Source organism: Acinonyx jubatus, chromosome B3 (assembly GCF_027475565.1).
Source record: "Acinonyx jubatus isolate Ajub_Pintada_27869175 chromosome B3, VMU_Ajub_asm_v1.0, whole genome shotgun sequence".
NCBI lineage: Eukaryota > Metazoa > Chordata > Mammalia > Carnivora > Felidae > Acinonyx > Acinonyx jubatus.
In genome coordinates, this window is record NC_069386.1 from 61,888,113 (window position 1) to 61,902,526 (window position 14,414).

At 45.6% G+C, this 14,414-nt stretch overlaps 1 protein-coding gene across 1 annotated transcript in view; it reads left to right on the top strand.

The window, feature by feature from the left end:
• The first annotated feature begins 7,695 nt into the window (after nt 1-7,695).
• GPR176 (G protein-coupled receptor 176) overlaps nt 7,696-14,414 on the top strand; it is a 125,963-nt gene continuing 119,244 nt past the window's right edge. Inside the window, exon 1 of the mRNA XM_027066912.2 lies at nt 7,696-7,884. Within this exon, the coding sequence (XP_026922713.1) occupies nt 7,713-7,884 (172 nt within the window). The 5' untranslated portion in view covers nt 7,696-7,712. The remainder of the gene's footprint in view (nt 7,885-14,414) is intronic.

Genomic DNA, 14,414 nt, shown 5'->3' on the forward strand with positions numbered 1-14,414 from the left:
TTAAGTACACTTGGCAGAATTTTAACTCTTAGGAAACCTTAATCTCCAATTGAGGACTTAGTAACCAACTGAGAGGTATTTACACCACAATTTTTTTAGGTGGTAAATTCATGAACCAAAGAAGTACAAAGCATGTTTTCCAATAGGTCCAAAAAGCCTTAATTTCTCTGCAATAAGAAGTTAAAAACACAAACCTATGTTCAATAATAAAAGCTTTAGCAATTTATTCTATTTGGAAAAGACCTAGCTGTCCAAGGGGGTGCACTTTACTCCTTGACCTTGAGGATGGGAGGAGGAACCCAAGGCACCTGAGGCACTGAGGAGGGTATAGGAACCAGTTATGAAGACCACACCCAAGTTGGTGCAGAAACAGCAGGGGGACGGGAAGGCAGAAGAGGCAAAATGCCAGTAGAAGGCAGAGAAGGAAAACCTAATTCAAAACCTTAACTCAGACAGAGGAGCAGACGCCATGTTTTTTCCACCAAAGTGGAAATATGGAGTCCCCATCATGCCGGGGGAAGATGGGGAATTTCCCTGAAACAAATGGAGTTTCAGCAACTGCTTGGGAACATTCCTTAAAATCTCCATCCTGAGGTACACTAACCACAGTTGGCTCCACTTATAGCTGTTAACCTGGGAAATGAGAGAGAATCCCTCACATCTATCAGGCAAAGGAACAGGGTAAGAGAGTCAGTGTCCCCTTCAGTCTGATTCTATCTTAGCCAGACCAATAAGGTCCCCTTCTTGGGGTTCCTCCTGATATCGGCTGGGTTTCTGGGACTTTCTCTGGTTGGGATATTCTTTTAATGTCCTTTCTCCTTGCAGTACCTCATGACCCCTTGCTAAGGAGGTTCTGGGCCTCCCCCCTTTTGGCGGCTAGACCTTCCCCATCCTTTTGTCGTGGCTTTCTTGTGCCTCTGGAACAAACAGGGTGTAAGCCTTGCATTGTCTCTCATAATAATCCCTGGGGGAATCCCTTTGCTGCTGGGCATATTCATGGGCTTCTCAGCCCCTGCTCTGATCCCCAGAGGAGAGCCTCTTGGTACTGGCAGATGTGGACTGACATCTGGAGAGTGCCTGCGCCTGGCCAAGGGCACAAACTGGCCTCTGGTCCTTGTGGGGGAGAGTTCTCTGGGTCTGGGAGGGGAGGAGAGATGGGCAGCTGGGCAGTGTAGGGGGTGGTGGAGGAGAGACAGACTGGAGAGGAGTTTCAAGCTCAGGGGCAGGGGGGAGGTAGCCCGGTGAGTCACAAGGTGGCGGAAAGAAAGGATCCTCCTTCGGGTTTCTTGCAAACACTAGGGGAGCAGTGGGTTGCTCCTTTGCTCCCTGGGTGAGTCTCCGGATAAAGCAGCTTAAACCTTTGCCTGGCTCTGTTTGCTACGGATGAATCACACCTAAGGCAGAGGATTTTAGGCAATTTCAAGCCAGGAGTCATGTACGGAAATTGATCAGGGTGACCTGGGTCTCTGGAGACAACATTCCAGATACAACAGACCTTTGGGACATCCAAGGTTCCCTCAGAGGGCCCTCCTACACCAAAAGTGGGCCATTCTTTTTTTTTTTTTTATTTTTTTTTAACGTTTATTTATTTTTGAGACAGAGAGAGACAGAGCACGAATGGGGGAGGGTCAGAGAGAGGGAGACACAGAATCTGAAACAGGCTCCAGGCTCTGAGCTGTCAGCACAGAGCCCGACACGGGGCTTGAACTCACGGACCGCGAGATCATGACCTGAGCCGAAGTCAGCCGCTTAACTGACCAAGCCACCCAGGCACCCCAAAAGTGGGCCATTCTAACTCACATAGGGCCCTTAACGTGCCAGGGGTTATCTTAATTCCATACTCTCCCCACCCCTTCTTTGCTCTGTCCTGACTCCATAATGTTCCCGTAAGGCAGAGTCACAAAGACAGACAGAGGGATAGGAGTGACCCCTCTAATGTAGAGACCAGTCAGATGCCCATCTGTCTGGCCATGTCCCGAAGGAACTTAGGTGACGCTTAGCTCTAGCGGTTTCAGCTGTGACTTATGATAGAAAACTATTCTGATGCTGCCATAGTGTGCCATTCCCCACGGAATCGCAGACAGGCCCACTCAGACTCCGTGGGCTTTTGGGGACCTTAAAGGTGCCCACCCGTGGAGCCACAGAATCGAACTCGGCAGGCAAGCTAGACCGTCACACATTCAGACTCACATACACACTGGAGGTTATTACATTCCCTCCCACAGAATTCCTACCTGTAAGACCTCTGAGGTCTCCTAGGAGTGATCAGGTCCCCCTTCCACTCTTGTGAGTGGGTCTAACGAAATAACAGCTTTGTTTTGACACTGTAGGTTAAGAGATAACAGCCTTGTCCTATCTATCAATCAAGGGAACAAAAGCTCAAGGAAAATCAAATGGATCGTGATTGATTGGATTGGGACAAGGGTGCATTGAGAACTTTGAAAAAGTGGCGCCAGAGGCAGGGTCAAGGAGGTCAACCGGTTGCAGCTTAAGGGCAGAAGGTGTGAACTGTTTCCACCCCCATCTGGAAACTATTTCTTTGTTCTGTTCCCAGGTGATGATAAGATGATGTGGTTGGCTATAAAAACTCTGTACCCCGGCTGTTCGAGGCCGCACTCTGGTCAAGAGCGTTGGTCCCGATCGGTTGGCCCGATCGGTCGGCCTTACCTCTCGTTGCAATAAACTCTGCTGTGACTGTCACTGATGCCCGTAGCATTCTGTTTCAGGAGTTGTGTGGATGCAACACGACTAGATTGGGCCCCAGCCTTACTGGTTCCGACGTCAGGTCCACGTCCTCACCTGCCAAGTCTCCTTGAGTCCAGCGGGAATGGTGGAGTGGGGGGCTGGCCAGAGACAACGAGCAGGAGACTGCCGAAATTCAGGCAGGGCGTGCCTTCTCCCTTGCAATCCCTGGCTCCGTTACCGCCTCACCCTTCTCCCAAACCAGTGGCAACAATGGGCCAGAGTGGTTGGGTTTCCTGGTCAGAAAACCAAATATGTTACGGAACCAGGCTGGAATGCTGGTGGAAAAACCAAGCGGCACCCGGAGATCTTAGTGGATCAGAGATTTATTTAACAGTGGTAGGCTCAGAGGAGACTGTTTCTCCTAAGATCTGAGTGCCGAATGCAAGTGGGAAGGGTCATTTATAGTTGTCAGCCTCCATATTTGTGTGTGTGTGTGTGTGTTGGGGGGGGGTTCACGCATGCGGCAAACAGGGCAAGAAGAACCTGGAAGAGGGGTCTCTAAGCTAGAGACCAGAGCTTGTTTTAGTCCTGGTGTAAAACCTTATTCATTTTCCCAACAATTCAACTAACCCTATACCCTAACACTGTCATCAGCTAGATCCCAAGACCTGACCTTTGTTGCTCACCCGCTTGTACCCACCAGTCTTTGTCTACAGTTTTCTTAAGCTCTTCTTCCCAAGTTATCTCTCAACTCAGGCCAAACACCCTACAGGCATAGCGTCCTGTGGGGGGGGGGAGGGGGCACGGGACACACAGAAACTACCCATCAAGCAATAATGACAGCCTTGACAAGAAGTGGCCTAGACCACCTGGCCAGTTTGAGCTTAACCCCTGATTTATACCTGTGCAAATGGACCATGGAGTGACCCATGGGGTGATCAACAGTTATCTTTACCTCATTATAATACTAAAATCTCCACCCAAGGAGGAGCACGAGCCTTATTTATATACCATACAATGGTATAGACATGTTTTCATAAGGCAAACGTGAGACCTTACACCTGCCTCTATACAATAACAAGACTCCCCTATCTAAATATTCATCCTAACCCTAGATAAAAGGAACCCATTCTTTCTTTCTCCTAAGTCAGGTTTTGGAAGTTATTCCCCCTTGATCTATTTATTCGCTGCAAATAAAGTTTCTTTTGTGTGACAACTCACCTGGTTTAGTTTCTATTTGTGACTCCCCAAGAACCTAACTCAGGTAAGTTTGGTTACAATACCAATTTAGGGCCTGTAGAGGATTTACTGGTATCTTTTCAGAATAAAAAAATGAGAAGTTTCTTACTTTACTACTTTTTGCATCTACAAAACTGACTCTTTCCTACTTCTTTATCCCAACTTTTCCTAGCAGTTTTGAATAGGGAGTTGATGAGGGAGACTGGGGTAAGCTGAGGGCAAAGTGCAGGCTAACAGCACCCCTCCTTCCCCCCACCAGGTGGTATATGTGTGATATTCCTTGGACACTCACAGCTACTCAAAAACCAGAAAGGACAAAAAAAAAAAAAAAAACAAAGAGTTAAACTGATAAGAGTCGCCACCAGTTTACCAGAAAAAGGCAATCCCATCAATGTCAATGTCCTAAAATCCAGAAACTCCCAACTTTTTTTTTAAATGTTTATTTATTTTTAAGAGAGAGAGAGAGAGAGACAGAGTGTGAGCAGAGGAGGGGCAGAGCGAGAGGGAGACACAGACTCCAAAGCAGGCTCCAGGCTCTGAGCTGTCAGCACAGAGCCCGACTAGGGGGCTCGAACCCACCAACCCGTGAGATCATGACCTGAGGTGAAGCCCAGGTGCCCCTCCCTACCGTCTTAATGTTAATGCTTTGCTAGAGGGAAAAACCTTAACTTGACAATAGCTAGGACTCCAGTAAGTCTTCAGCATGTGAAAGACTCTTTGGAAACTCCCTCTGGACTTTATTTCCCCAGACTCCATACAAAGGTCACTGCTGCCCCCTCCCCCCTTGTAATGCAGCTCTTTCTGCCTACAGGACCTGCCCCTGTGCTTTAATACAATCATCATCTTCAAGAATTCTTTCTTGGTTGTTGGCTCTGGACCACATGAAGCCCTCCGTCATCCCAACACTTCCATCAGAATGGCAGGTAAAGAGGTATTTTTATAACTGCTACTAAACTCATTTACACACATTCTTCTGCAACCCTTCTTGACAGAATGTGCTGGATGTTGCCAAACAACTACTACATTTTGTTACTTCTGTAATGATTCCAGGGCAAGGGGTTTCATCTTAAAACTTTGGTCTCTGAGAACTAATCTTAACTACTGGAAATGCCTTAAAAAATTCAACTAGTCAGTAAGTTTGCCTCTTCTTTTATAGCCTCTGAAATGTTTAAAATAACTGCTTACATAGAGGATTATTATGTGTAGGTATTGTGGGAACCCAAAGATACAACACATTTTTTTTTTTTTTAACATTTATTTATTTTTGAGACAGAGAGAGACAGAGCATGAACAGGGGAGGGTCAGAGAGAGAGGGAGACACAGAATCCAAAACAGGCTCCAGGCTCTGAGCTGTCAGCACAGAGCCCGATGTGGGGCTTGAACTCACGGACCGCGAGATCATGACCTGAGCTGAAGTCGGACGCTTAACCTTAACCGACTGAGCCACCCAGGCGCCCCAACGCATTTGCTTTTTAAGACTTCATTGCTCGTAGAGTAAAAGTCGAGTAGTCTTGAGCCAGCATCAGCCTTGAGACAAGAAATTCAGTAAATTTTTTTTTATCTTTATTTTGAGAGACAGAGTGTGAGCAGGGGAGGAGCAGAGGTAGGGAGTCACGGAATCCCAAGCAGGCTCCAGACTCTGAGCTGTCAGCACAGAGCCCAACATGGGGCTCGAACCCACAAACTGTGAGATCATGACCTGAGCCAAAGTCAGACGCTTAAGGACTGAGCCACCCAGGTGCCCCATGAATTCGGTAAAATTTTTGTTTAAAAAAAAAAATTTTTTTTAAACATTTATTTTTGAAAGGCAGAGAGAGACAGAGCGCGAACGGGGGAGGGGCAGAGAGAGAGAGAGGGAGACACAGAAACAGAAGCAGGCTCCAGGCTCTGAGCTGTCAGCACAGAGCCCGACGTGGGGCTCGAACTCACCGACCGGGAGATCACGACCTGAGCCAAGTCGGCGCTTAACCCACTGAGCCACCCGGGCACCCCTCAGTAAAAATTTTAAATTAATCTCTCTACGCCCAACATAGCGCTGGAACACACAACCCGCAGATCAAGAGTTGCATGTTCTATGGAGCCAGCCAGCCAGCCAGGGACCCCCCCCCCCCCCCCAAATTCTGTAATTTTATTCAATTTTGAAGAGTTAGTATTCTGGGACCTAATGCTATCGGTCAATATGTTAAAGCCCTCTACCAAGTCCTTCATTAATTAAAAAAGAAACCACTTTCCATAAGCTCAAAACAAGCAAATCGTTAGCTGCCTTCCCGGTCTCATTTCTCCTTTCCTCTAGATCCTTTCTTTGGATGCGGTACACGTTCCTTTTACTACTCAGTTTCTCTGTACCGTTTCTTCTCCACGTGGTTATTGCAGCTTCCCAACTTTTTGCATTAGCTCGCAGGAAGTTGCTCCCTGCCCGAGTTCATCCCCCGGAACCCACCAGACTTGAGCTGTACTGCAAACCTTTTAGAGATGAGACGCAGTAAAGAGGCCCAGGAAACCGTGCACCGGCTCCTAAATTCCATCTTTCACCTTCAGCTGCAGCCCAGACTCACTGAAGGGCGGGAGGCTGGGCTTCTTGCCCAGGTGGCAGCGTAGTGTGTAATCATGGGCCTCTCACGCAGCCTCCCTGCTGACGCTACAGGGAGCCGTAACCACAGGAGTAAATAAAGCGAAGCCCGGTTAGCGCCTTGAACGCGTCCACCGCAGCCAAAGGACGATCCTCCGCGCTGCCCACGCTCCAGCCGTAGCAATCACTCTCGGAATGGCCAAAATGGCGCCATCCCTGCGGCCCCTCCGGCGTGGGGGGCGGAGTCGCGCGTCACGTGACCGCCCCACCCCCGCGGGCCGCGCGCCCTCCTCTGCCCCCGGCTTGCGCTGGCAGTCGGGCTGTCGCGCAGACGGTTCCTTGACTTTCGAGGCGCGTTCTCCCTTGTTCCCGAGCTTCCGCGAGCGTCTCTCCCGGTAGCAAAGGCGGGAGCAGGGCCACGAAGGGGGGCTCTGGGTCGTGCAGAGGCAAAGGGGCTGTAAGAGGGGGTCCCTGCCGCTGGCACCGAGGCGGGAGGTCGGATCCCCGGACAAGGGGCTGGGCCAGAGGAGACTTCGCGGGCGTCCTGGGGGACGGCCGGCCGCGGAGGGCGAGGCTGTTGCGCGTAAATTCAGGGCATTCCGCCCAGACCGTGGGTGCCGTCGGGGACTCGGGGGTCCCCTCGGAGCTCCGGTCATTTGGCTGGGGTATTTCGCAGCTTTCCCATCGCCATCCAGCCCCTCGAAGCCAGCAGGATTCAAAAACGGCTTCAGCCAAATGTTCTCTTCCTTCTTAGAGAGGTCGAGCGGGTCAGCCGGCTGGGACTCGAGAGGGATGGCCCGGCCCTCGGGGCGTGGAAGGAGAAGTTGAAGGGGGCGGCGGGAGCGGGGAGCGCCCTCCTTGACTCTCAAATGCCTCCCGTGTTTCCATCTCTGCTGAGTGAGCTTGGCGGCGCTGACTACCCGGGAGGAGGGACGGACGCAGCTCAGTGGTCTCAGACCACGCCGCCTCCATGTGGTTGCTGACTGAGACCCAGGAGGGAACCGGCTTGGGGCGCGGCCTCGATCTCCCCCCTCCCCGCCTCCCAGGCGGCGGGGCTGGCGATGTGGAGACGTGAGGGGACCCGCGGCTGCCCCGGGTTCTCCAGGACTCCACCAGGCGCCCGCGCGTTGCTCCGCACCCGGGGCGAGAGAGACCCGGGCGGGGCTCCGTGGTGGGCGGACGGGCGGGCGACGATCAGAGCCGGAACCCCAGCCTCGCTATGGGGCACAACGGCAGCTGGATCTCCAGGAACGCCAGCGAGCCGCGCAACGCGTCCGGCGCCGAGACTGGGGGCGCCAACCGCAGCGCGCTCGGGGAGTTGGGCGAGGTGCAGCTGTACCGCCAGTTCACCACCACCGTGCAGGTCGTCATCTTCATAGGCTCTCTGCTCGGTAAGCCACCCGCGGGGGCGCCTCCCGGGTGGGCTTCCCGGAGCGCACAGGCTCGGAGAGGGCACGGGATTGGGGGTCGCCGGAGCCGCCGGGGGTTTCGGAGTGCCTGGCAAAGTGGAGATAGTGGGGTTTAAGAATGCCCGGGTAACTGCAGGGAAGTTAGGCAGGGACCGTCGACTCCAGCCCCCAAGCTGGAAGCAGAAGAGTTCTGGTAGGGCTTTATCCCGGCCGGCCTGAGGACCGAGCTTGGTGCAGGCGGAGGTCCGCCTCCCAGGGCGACTCTTGCAGAACACAACCCTGTGCCCATCATACCAGGTGGGCGCGGTGGCCCGAGCTCTTGTTTACAAATAGCAACAAAGATTGTTTTGTTACTGACGACTGATGTGTTTTGCACTACCATCTATTCCTATATACAAAATTATTGTGAAAGTCTTATTTTGTGCGTGTTTTATGGCTGGCTTCAGATCACCGACCTGCTTGCTGATAAATGGAGTTCATCTCTGTTGCCTTCTGATATTTTTAGAAACCCCAAACAACAAATCCCAGTCTATTTCTCTACCTGTGTTTTGTTTGAAGTGCAAAATAAAGACAGGATAAAAACCTCAAAACACCACTGACAGATTTAGGTATACTTGTTCAACTAACTGAAATGAGTGGTTAGTAAAAAACGTTTGTCCGCTAGCATGAGAATTACCTGTACTTCTGGTAGTTACTCTTTAAATGATAAATGATGACAATATTCATTTCTGTTGAGGTTAGTTGAACATGTTGCATATTACTTGTACATATGTGGCTTCCCTTCAAATGTAGATTTTCTGATGTGGCATTTAAAAGGTGTAAAAAGATGTGATTATGTGTGATATTATGGCCAAGAGCAGGCTTAAAGTTTCAAAGTAGGAATAGATTACTTTTTTGCAGACACCTGTGAGTTTCCATGGCAACCAAGATACCTGACATCAAAAAGACTGGAAGGATTTTAAGTGCTTGGAATTTCCCTTCATTATTTCTCTAATTGTCATCATCATGTCCTACTCTATCATAATATTTATCTTCCACATTTTCTCATAAGGGCATTTTCAGGATTAGACATCAGTGTGGCTGTGTGTGTGTGTGTGTGTGTGAGAGAGAGAGAGAGAGGGGGGGATGTATTTTTATGAAAATGATACATGCACATTAACAAAGAAAAGGCTTGTGTCTACCAGTTATTTTCAGTATTAACAAACAACAAATACTGAACACCTAATAGGTACCATGCACAATGAATTGTAGATTATTGGGAATTAAATTTTAGTGTTGTCACATTTGCTTAAAGTGTAGATTATTGGGGAGGCAGTAGAAGTGGCTGCATTTTTATTTCTGCAGGGATATATCTATATCTATCTAAACATATCTATATATCTAAAACATTTATATCTATATCTGTATTTTTATTTTGCTTTGTTTTCCCCATTGGTAACTTTAACCGTGAAGAAAGATGGTGTTGGGAGAAATTTTCCCATGGTTTGACTCCAAAATTTTGAGTACTATTGAAATAGAAAACAGCATGTATGTGAAGGGCACAAGAGTGCACACTTAATAAATGTTAGTTCTGCTTCCAGTTACCTTCTATTTTTGTAAATTACATTGGATTCAGAAATCCTAGGTAAATCTGCCCTTATATCAACTCTTTTCTCCCACAGCATCTTTTGTTTTGTTTTTGTTTTTTTGGTTTTGGTTTTGTTTTTTTGAGAGAGAGAGGGAGGGTCAGAGGGAGAGGGAAAGAGACTCTTAAGCCAGCTTTGTGCCCAGCATACAGCCAGACAACCCCGGAGATCATGACCTGGGCAGAAATCAAGAATTGGTTGCTTAACCTGCTGAGCCCCCCAGGTGCGCCCTGCCCCTACAGCACTTTAATTGACATGCAAGAGCAATATTTGTGGGTTTTTCCTAAGAGGAGACGGATTTCCCCCTTGATCTTTAGTTATGCCTCACTTGGCCAAGGAGGACATATTTTTTCCCTTCCATGTTACTTGGCCTTCCAAGGAGAGAGAAAATTCCATTTGTTCCCTTTTATTTTCAGAAAAACTATAAATATGGTTAAATTTATTCAAGTCACAAGTTAGAGAACTTGTTTAAAAGTGAAAGCATTTCAGGTTCCCTTAAAAGTTTAGCTGAATCATAACATTGCCTGTGTACTTCTTATTTACTACTATTCTTAATTGTTTTCTCAGGATTTGACCTGTATAAACATATCTATGTAGTTGAATCCTCCTAAGTAATGCCAGAGTTTAAGTTGCAAAGCCATGTACATTTAGTTGCAGGGCAAGTAAACTTGGGAAGCATAGTTTCATAAAGTACTCCCTCTCAAAAAAAAAATAGAGCAAAATCATAGATTAGGAATAAAATAAAAGAATTTATCATGGAAGAATCTGTAAGACTGAAAAGTAAGTGGAGGATGGAACAGCATCTGGAATAGCATGAGATGCTTATTTAATCTGTTCTCTTGTCCTCAAACAGACAAATGAGTTTTACTTTTATTTTTTTCCCTTTAATCAAATTCAGACTTACTTCCTAGATTGCCTCAATAGATTTTTTTTTCATTAGAATTTTCAGAGGCCCGCTGTTAGGGGAAAATAATTCCTTTGTACTGCTGATGTCTTGCACTCTTTTTTGGAAACTTTATTTGCCCTGTATGAGGAAAAAACCCAATTTGGGATAACTGTAATATTCCAGCCCTAGGGAACATTAATTGCTTTTTGAAAATGAACTCAAGAATTGTATATGATATTCTTTCAAATAATGCCTTTTGAGGGCTTGTGTAAACTAGTGTTTCTCGGCCTTCTTTATGCAACATCTTGGGATATCTTCAGATACGCTGTAGTTCTTGAAAGAGTGAAGTAATTTAGATTCCCCTTTAGTAAATATAGGCACACAACACTTTTAGTATTGAACAGGATGAAATCAAAGACTCAGAAGGATATGAAATCACCATTTCCATAAGTGTTTTGGATCTAACTCCTCATAGTTGATCTTTCTTTCCCTTTTTCCCACTCTTGGGATTCACAGTCCAAGTGCATGAAAAGCTCAGCTACTCTCTGGTGCTTTCACCTGACAAAGGTCAGTGGCTGTTAACTAGCCTATTACCTCTAGCCGCCCCCTGTACAAATTGGAGGCATCTGCTTGTCATGATTGGAGGCACGAGATTTTTATAAATGAATTTGCTCTTACTTAAAGAGAATGAGCATTGTGGAAAATAGCCAACAAGCTATCTCCTTCCTTACCAATGGTCTATAGTATGAAATTGATGACCCTAAGTGGAGGTCCATCTTGTCGATGGCCTGATACCTTGAGGTGCTTATTGAAGTATTGATTTCAAAGGAAATGTAGGGAACTGTCTTACTGGTTGGACAGATGACCTGGATAGACACCATTTTTGCTCATGATTGTTCATGAACAGTCTTTCAACAAAACCAAGTCTTTGTACTTGACAAGTCTTTCAACAAAACCATATGGGGCACCAACAATGTTTATGGAACTTGTTTGACAGAAATATACTTTTGTTTTTGATACTGGTCGAAATGAACCAGATAACAGCTGGCTAATTCTTGCAGTTCCTTCGTTAAAAGTTTGTTAGAAACAGTGCTAATACTAGTGTGTGCTTAGGAGTCATGATTATACAGGATGATTTTTTACTTAACTATAGGTATAGCCAATAATAATGTGATATCAGCAGCCTTATTCTACCTGCTGTTTTGGTATTTGGTATGCCTGGAAACCTAGTAGACGAAATCAAGAGTAAGATGTCTTGGATTGACCTAAGAAGTTTGAAATGGTGAAGTCAGTTGTTATCAGCCAGTGATAGTAGGTGAACTCATAACGTATTGACTCAAATTCTCTCACGTTGTCTTTGATTTCCATGTGATGTATGCATTCCCACCTATTCTTTTCTAATGTAGGATATTAGGTGCAGAAAATCCATCTGACCTCCATCTGCATGAAACACTTTTGGTAACACTATGCTTCTCCTTACTAGGTCTTCAATGTATAGCCTTCCACTTTTTAATTCTTCCTGGAAATTGAATTCTGTGAAAACTTACAATAGTAGATTTATTGACGTAAAATTTCTATACTACACAATTCACGCAATTATAGTATATAATTCAGTGATTTTAAATTTATTCACAAAGTTAAGCAGCCATCATCACTGTTAATTCTAGAACTTTTTTTTTATCACCCCCCAAAGAAATCATGTACCCATTAGTAGTTCCCATTTTCCCTCAATACCCTGAGACCTGGGCAACCACTAATCTATGTTCTGTGTCAGTGAATTTGTTCTGGACATTTCATATGTATGGAGCCATACTATTGTATGTTCTTTGTAATTGGCTGCTTCTTTCACTTGGCATAATGTTTTCAAGGTTCATTGGTGTTGTAGTATATACTTTATTCCTTTTCTGTTGCTGAATAATGTTCCATTTTATGGATATATCACCTTTTCTTTATCCATTCATCCATTGATGGACATTTGGGTTGTTTTCACTTCTTGACCACTATGAATAATGCTACTCTGAACATTTGTGTAGTTTTTGTGTGGACTTAATGTTTTTAATTCTACTCTGAACATTTGTGTAGTTTTTGTGTGGACTTAATGTTTTTAATTCTCCTGGGTATATAGCAAGGGTGAACTTTCTGAGTCATATGGTAACTCTAAGTTTATTCTTTTAGGAATTGCCAGACTGCTTTCCAAAGTGACTGCATCATTTTACATTCCCACTGGCAGCATATGAAGGTTCTAATTTGTCCACATCTTTGCCAACATTTGTTATTGTCTTGTTGATTATAGCCATGCTAGTGGGCATTAAATGGTATCTCATTGTGGTTTTGATTTGCATTTTGTAATAACTAGTGATGTTGCACATCTTTTCATGCTCTTTTTGTCCACTTGCATATCTTCTTTGGAGATTTGTCTATTAGGATCTTTTGTTCATTTTTTAAAAGTTTTATTTATGCAAGTAATCTCCACACCCAACTGGGGCTTGAACTTACAATCCTGAGCTCAAGAGTCACACCCTCTTTTGACAGAGCCAGCCAGGTACCCCTCTTTTGCCCGTTTCTAAGTTGGGTGTTTTGTCTTTTTGTCTTGAGTTGTAATCGTTCTTTATATATTCTGGACACTAGATTCTTGTTGATACATGGTTTGCCAAAGTTTTCTCCTGTGGATTGTCTTTTCATTTTACTTTTGGTGTCCTTTAAATAAAAGGTTTTATATGTTGATGAAGTCCAATTTATCTAAATTTTTTTTTCTTAATTATTTTATTTTAGAGAGAGAGAAAGAGTGAGCCAGGGAGAGGGTCAGAAGGAGAGAGAGAGAATCCCAAGAAGTCTCCGTGCTTGTCTTCTGTTTTATCCAGCATTTCTAGGTCTTCATAGCAGTCTTCCAAGTTCTTCCATGTTGCCAGAATCTGGAGTTGTAGAATAAGCAGAATCCAATAAAAGCGGAAGGTGGAGTGATTGCTAGACAGGATTCTAGGAGATACGTAACCAAAAGGTCATGGTAAAGTCGGGTGGTGACATCTGGTCAGAGGAGGAATACCTTAGAAGATTAAGGAAAATAAGTTGGTAAGTGGAATGAGGGAAGGGGAACTCAAGAAAGTTTAGTCTGAAAAACATTAAGAATGTGTATATCTGTTTATATGTTTCCAATATCATTTTGACCTTTGACCACATTTTACTGTAGTTTCATATGGTTCAAACTAATAGTCTGTTTTTTTTTTTTTTAAGCAAACATTTGTGTTGAAATAAGTTAGGGTTAATAGTAGCATATTTTAAAACAATTATTTAGGGAAGACAAAATGGACTATTGGTCCAAAATGGACTAATGGACTATTGGACTATTGATGATACACAGATTTGAATTGGGTATGGAGAAAGGAGCCCCCCTGTCTTTTGTTTATTTATTTTTTAAAATGTTTATTTAATTTTTTTTGAGAAGGAGAGAGACAGAGCGCAAGCAGGGGAGGGGCAGACGGAGAAAGAGACACAGAATCTGAAGCAGGCTCCAGGCTCTGAGCTAACAACAGCAAGCCCAACATGGGGCTTGTACTCATGAACCACAAGATCATGACGTGAGCTGAAGTCAGATACTTAACTGACTGATCCACCCAGGTTCCCTACCCCCCCCCCCCCCCGCCCCAGCTTTGTTTTTTAAAGTTTATTTATTTATTTTGAGAGAGAGAGCGCAAGTAGGGGAGAGAGAGAGAGGGAGAGAGAGAATCCCAAGCAGGCTCCACACTGTCAGGGCACAGCCCTGTGGGGCTGGGACACACGAGACTGTGAGATCATGACCTGAGCTGAAACCAAGAGTTGGATGCTTAACCGAATGAGCCACCCAGGCACCCCAGGAGGCCCCTGTCTTTTGAGGGTACCGGGAAGGAGTAAAGCAGTCGAAGGTGAAATGGATGTTTGGAAAGAAGAGTACTGAGACCCATATGGATCTAAGTACCTGTTTCTGATATGCTACTTTTGCATTTGCAAGCAATTTTCAGGGAAAA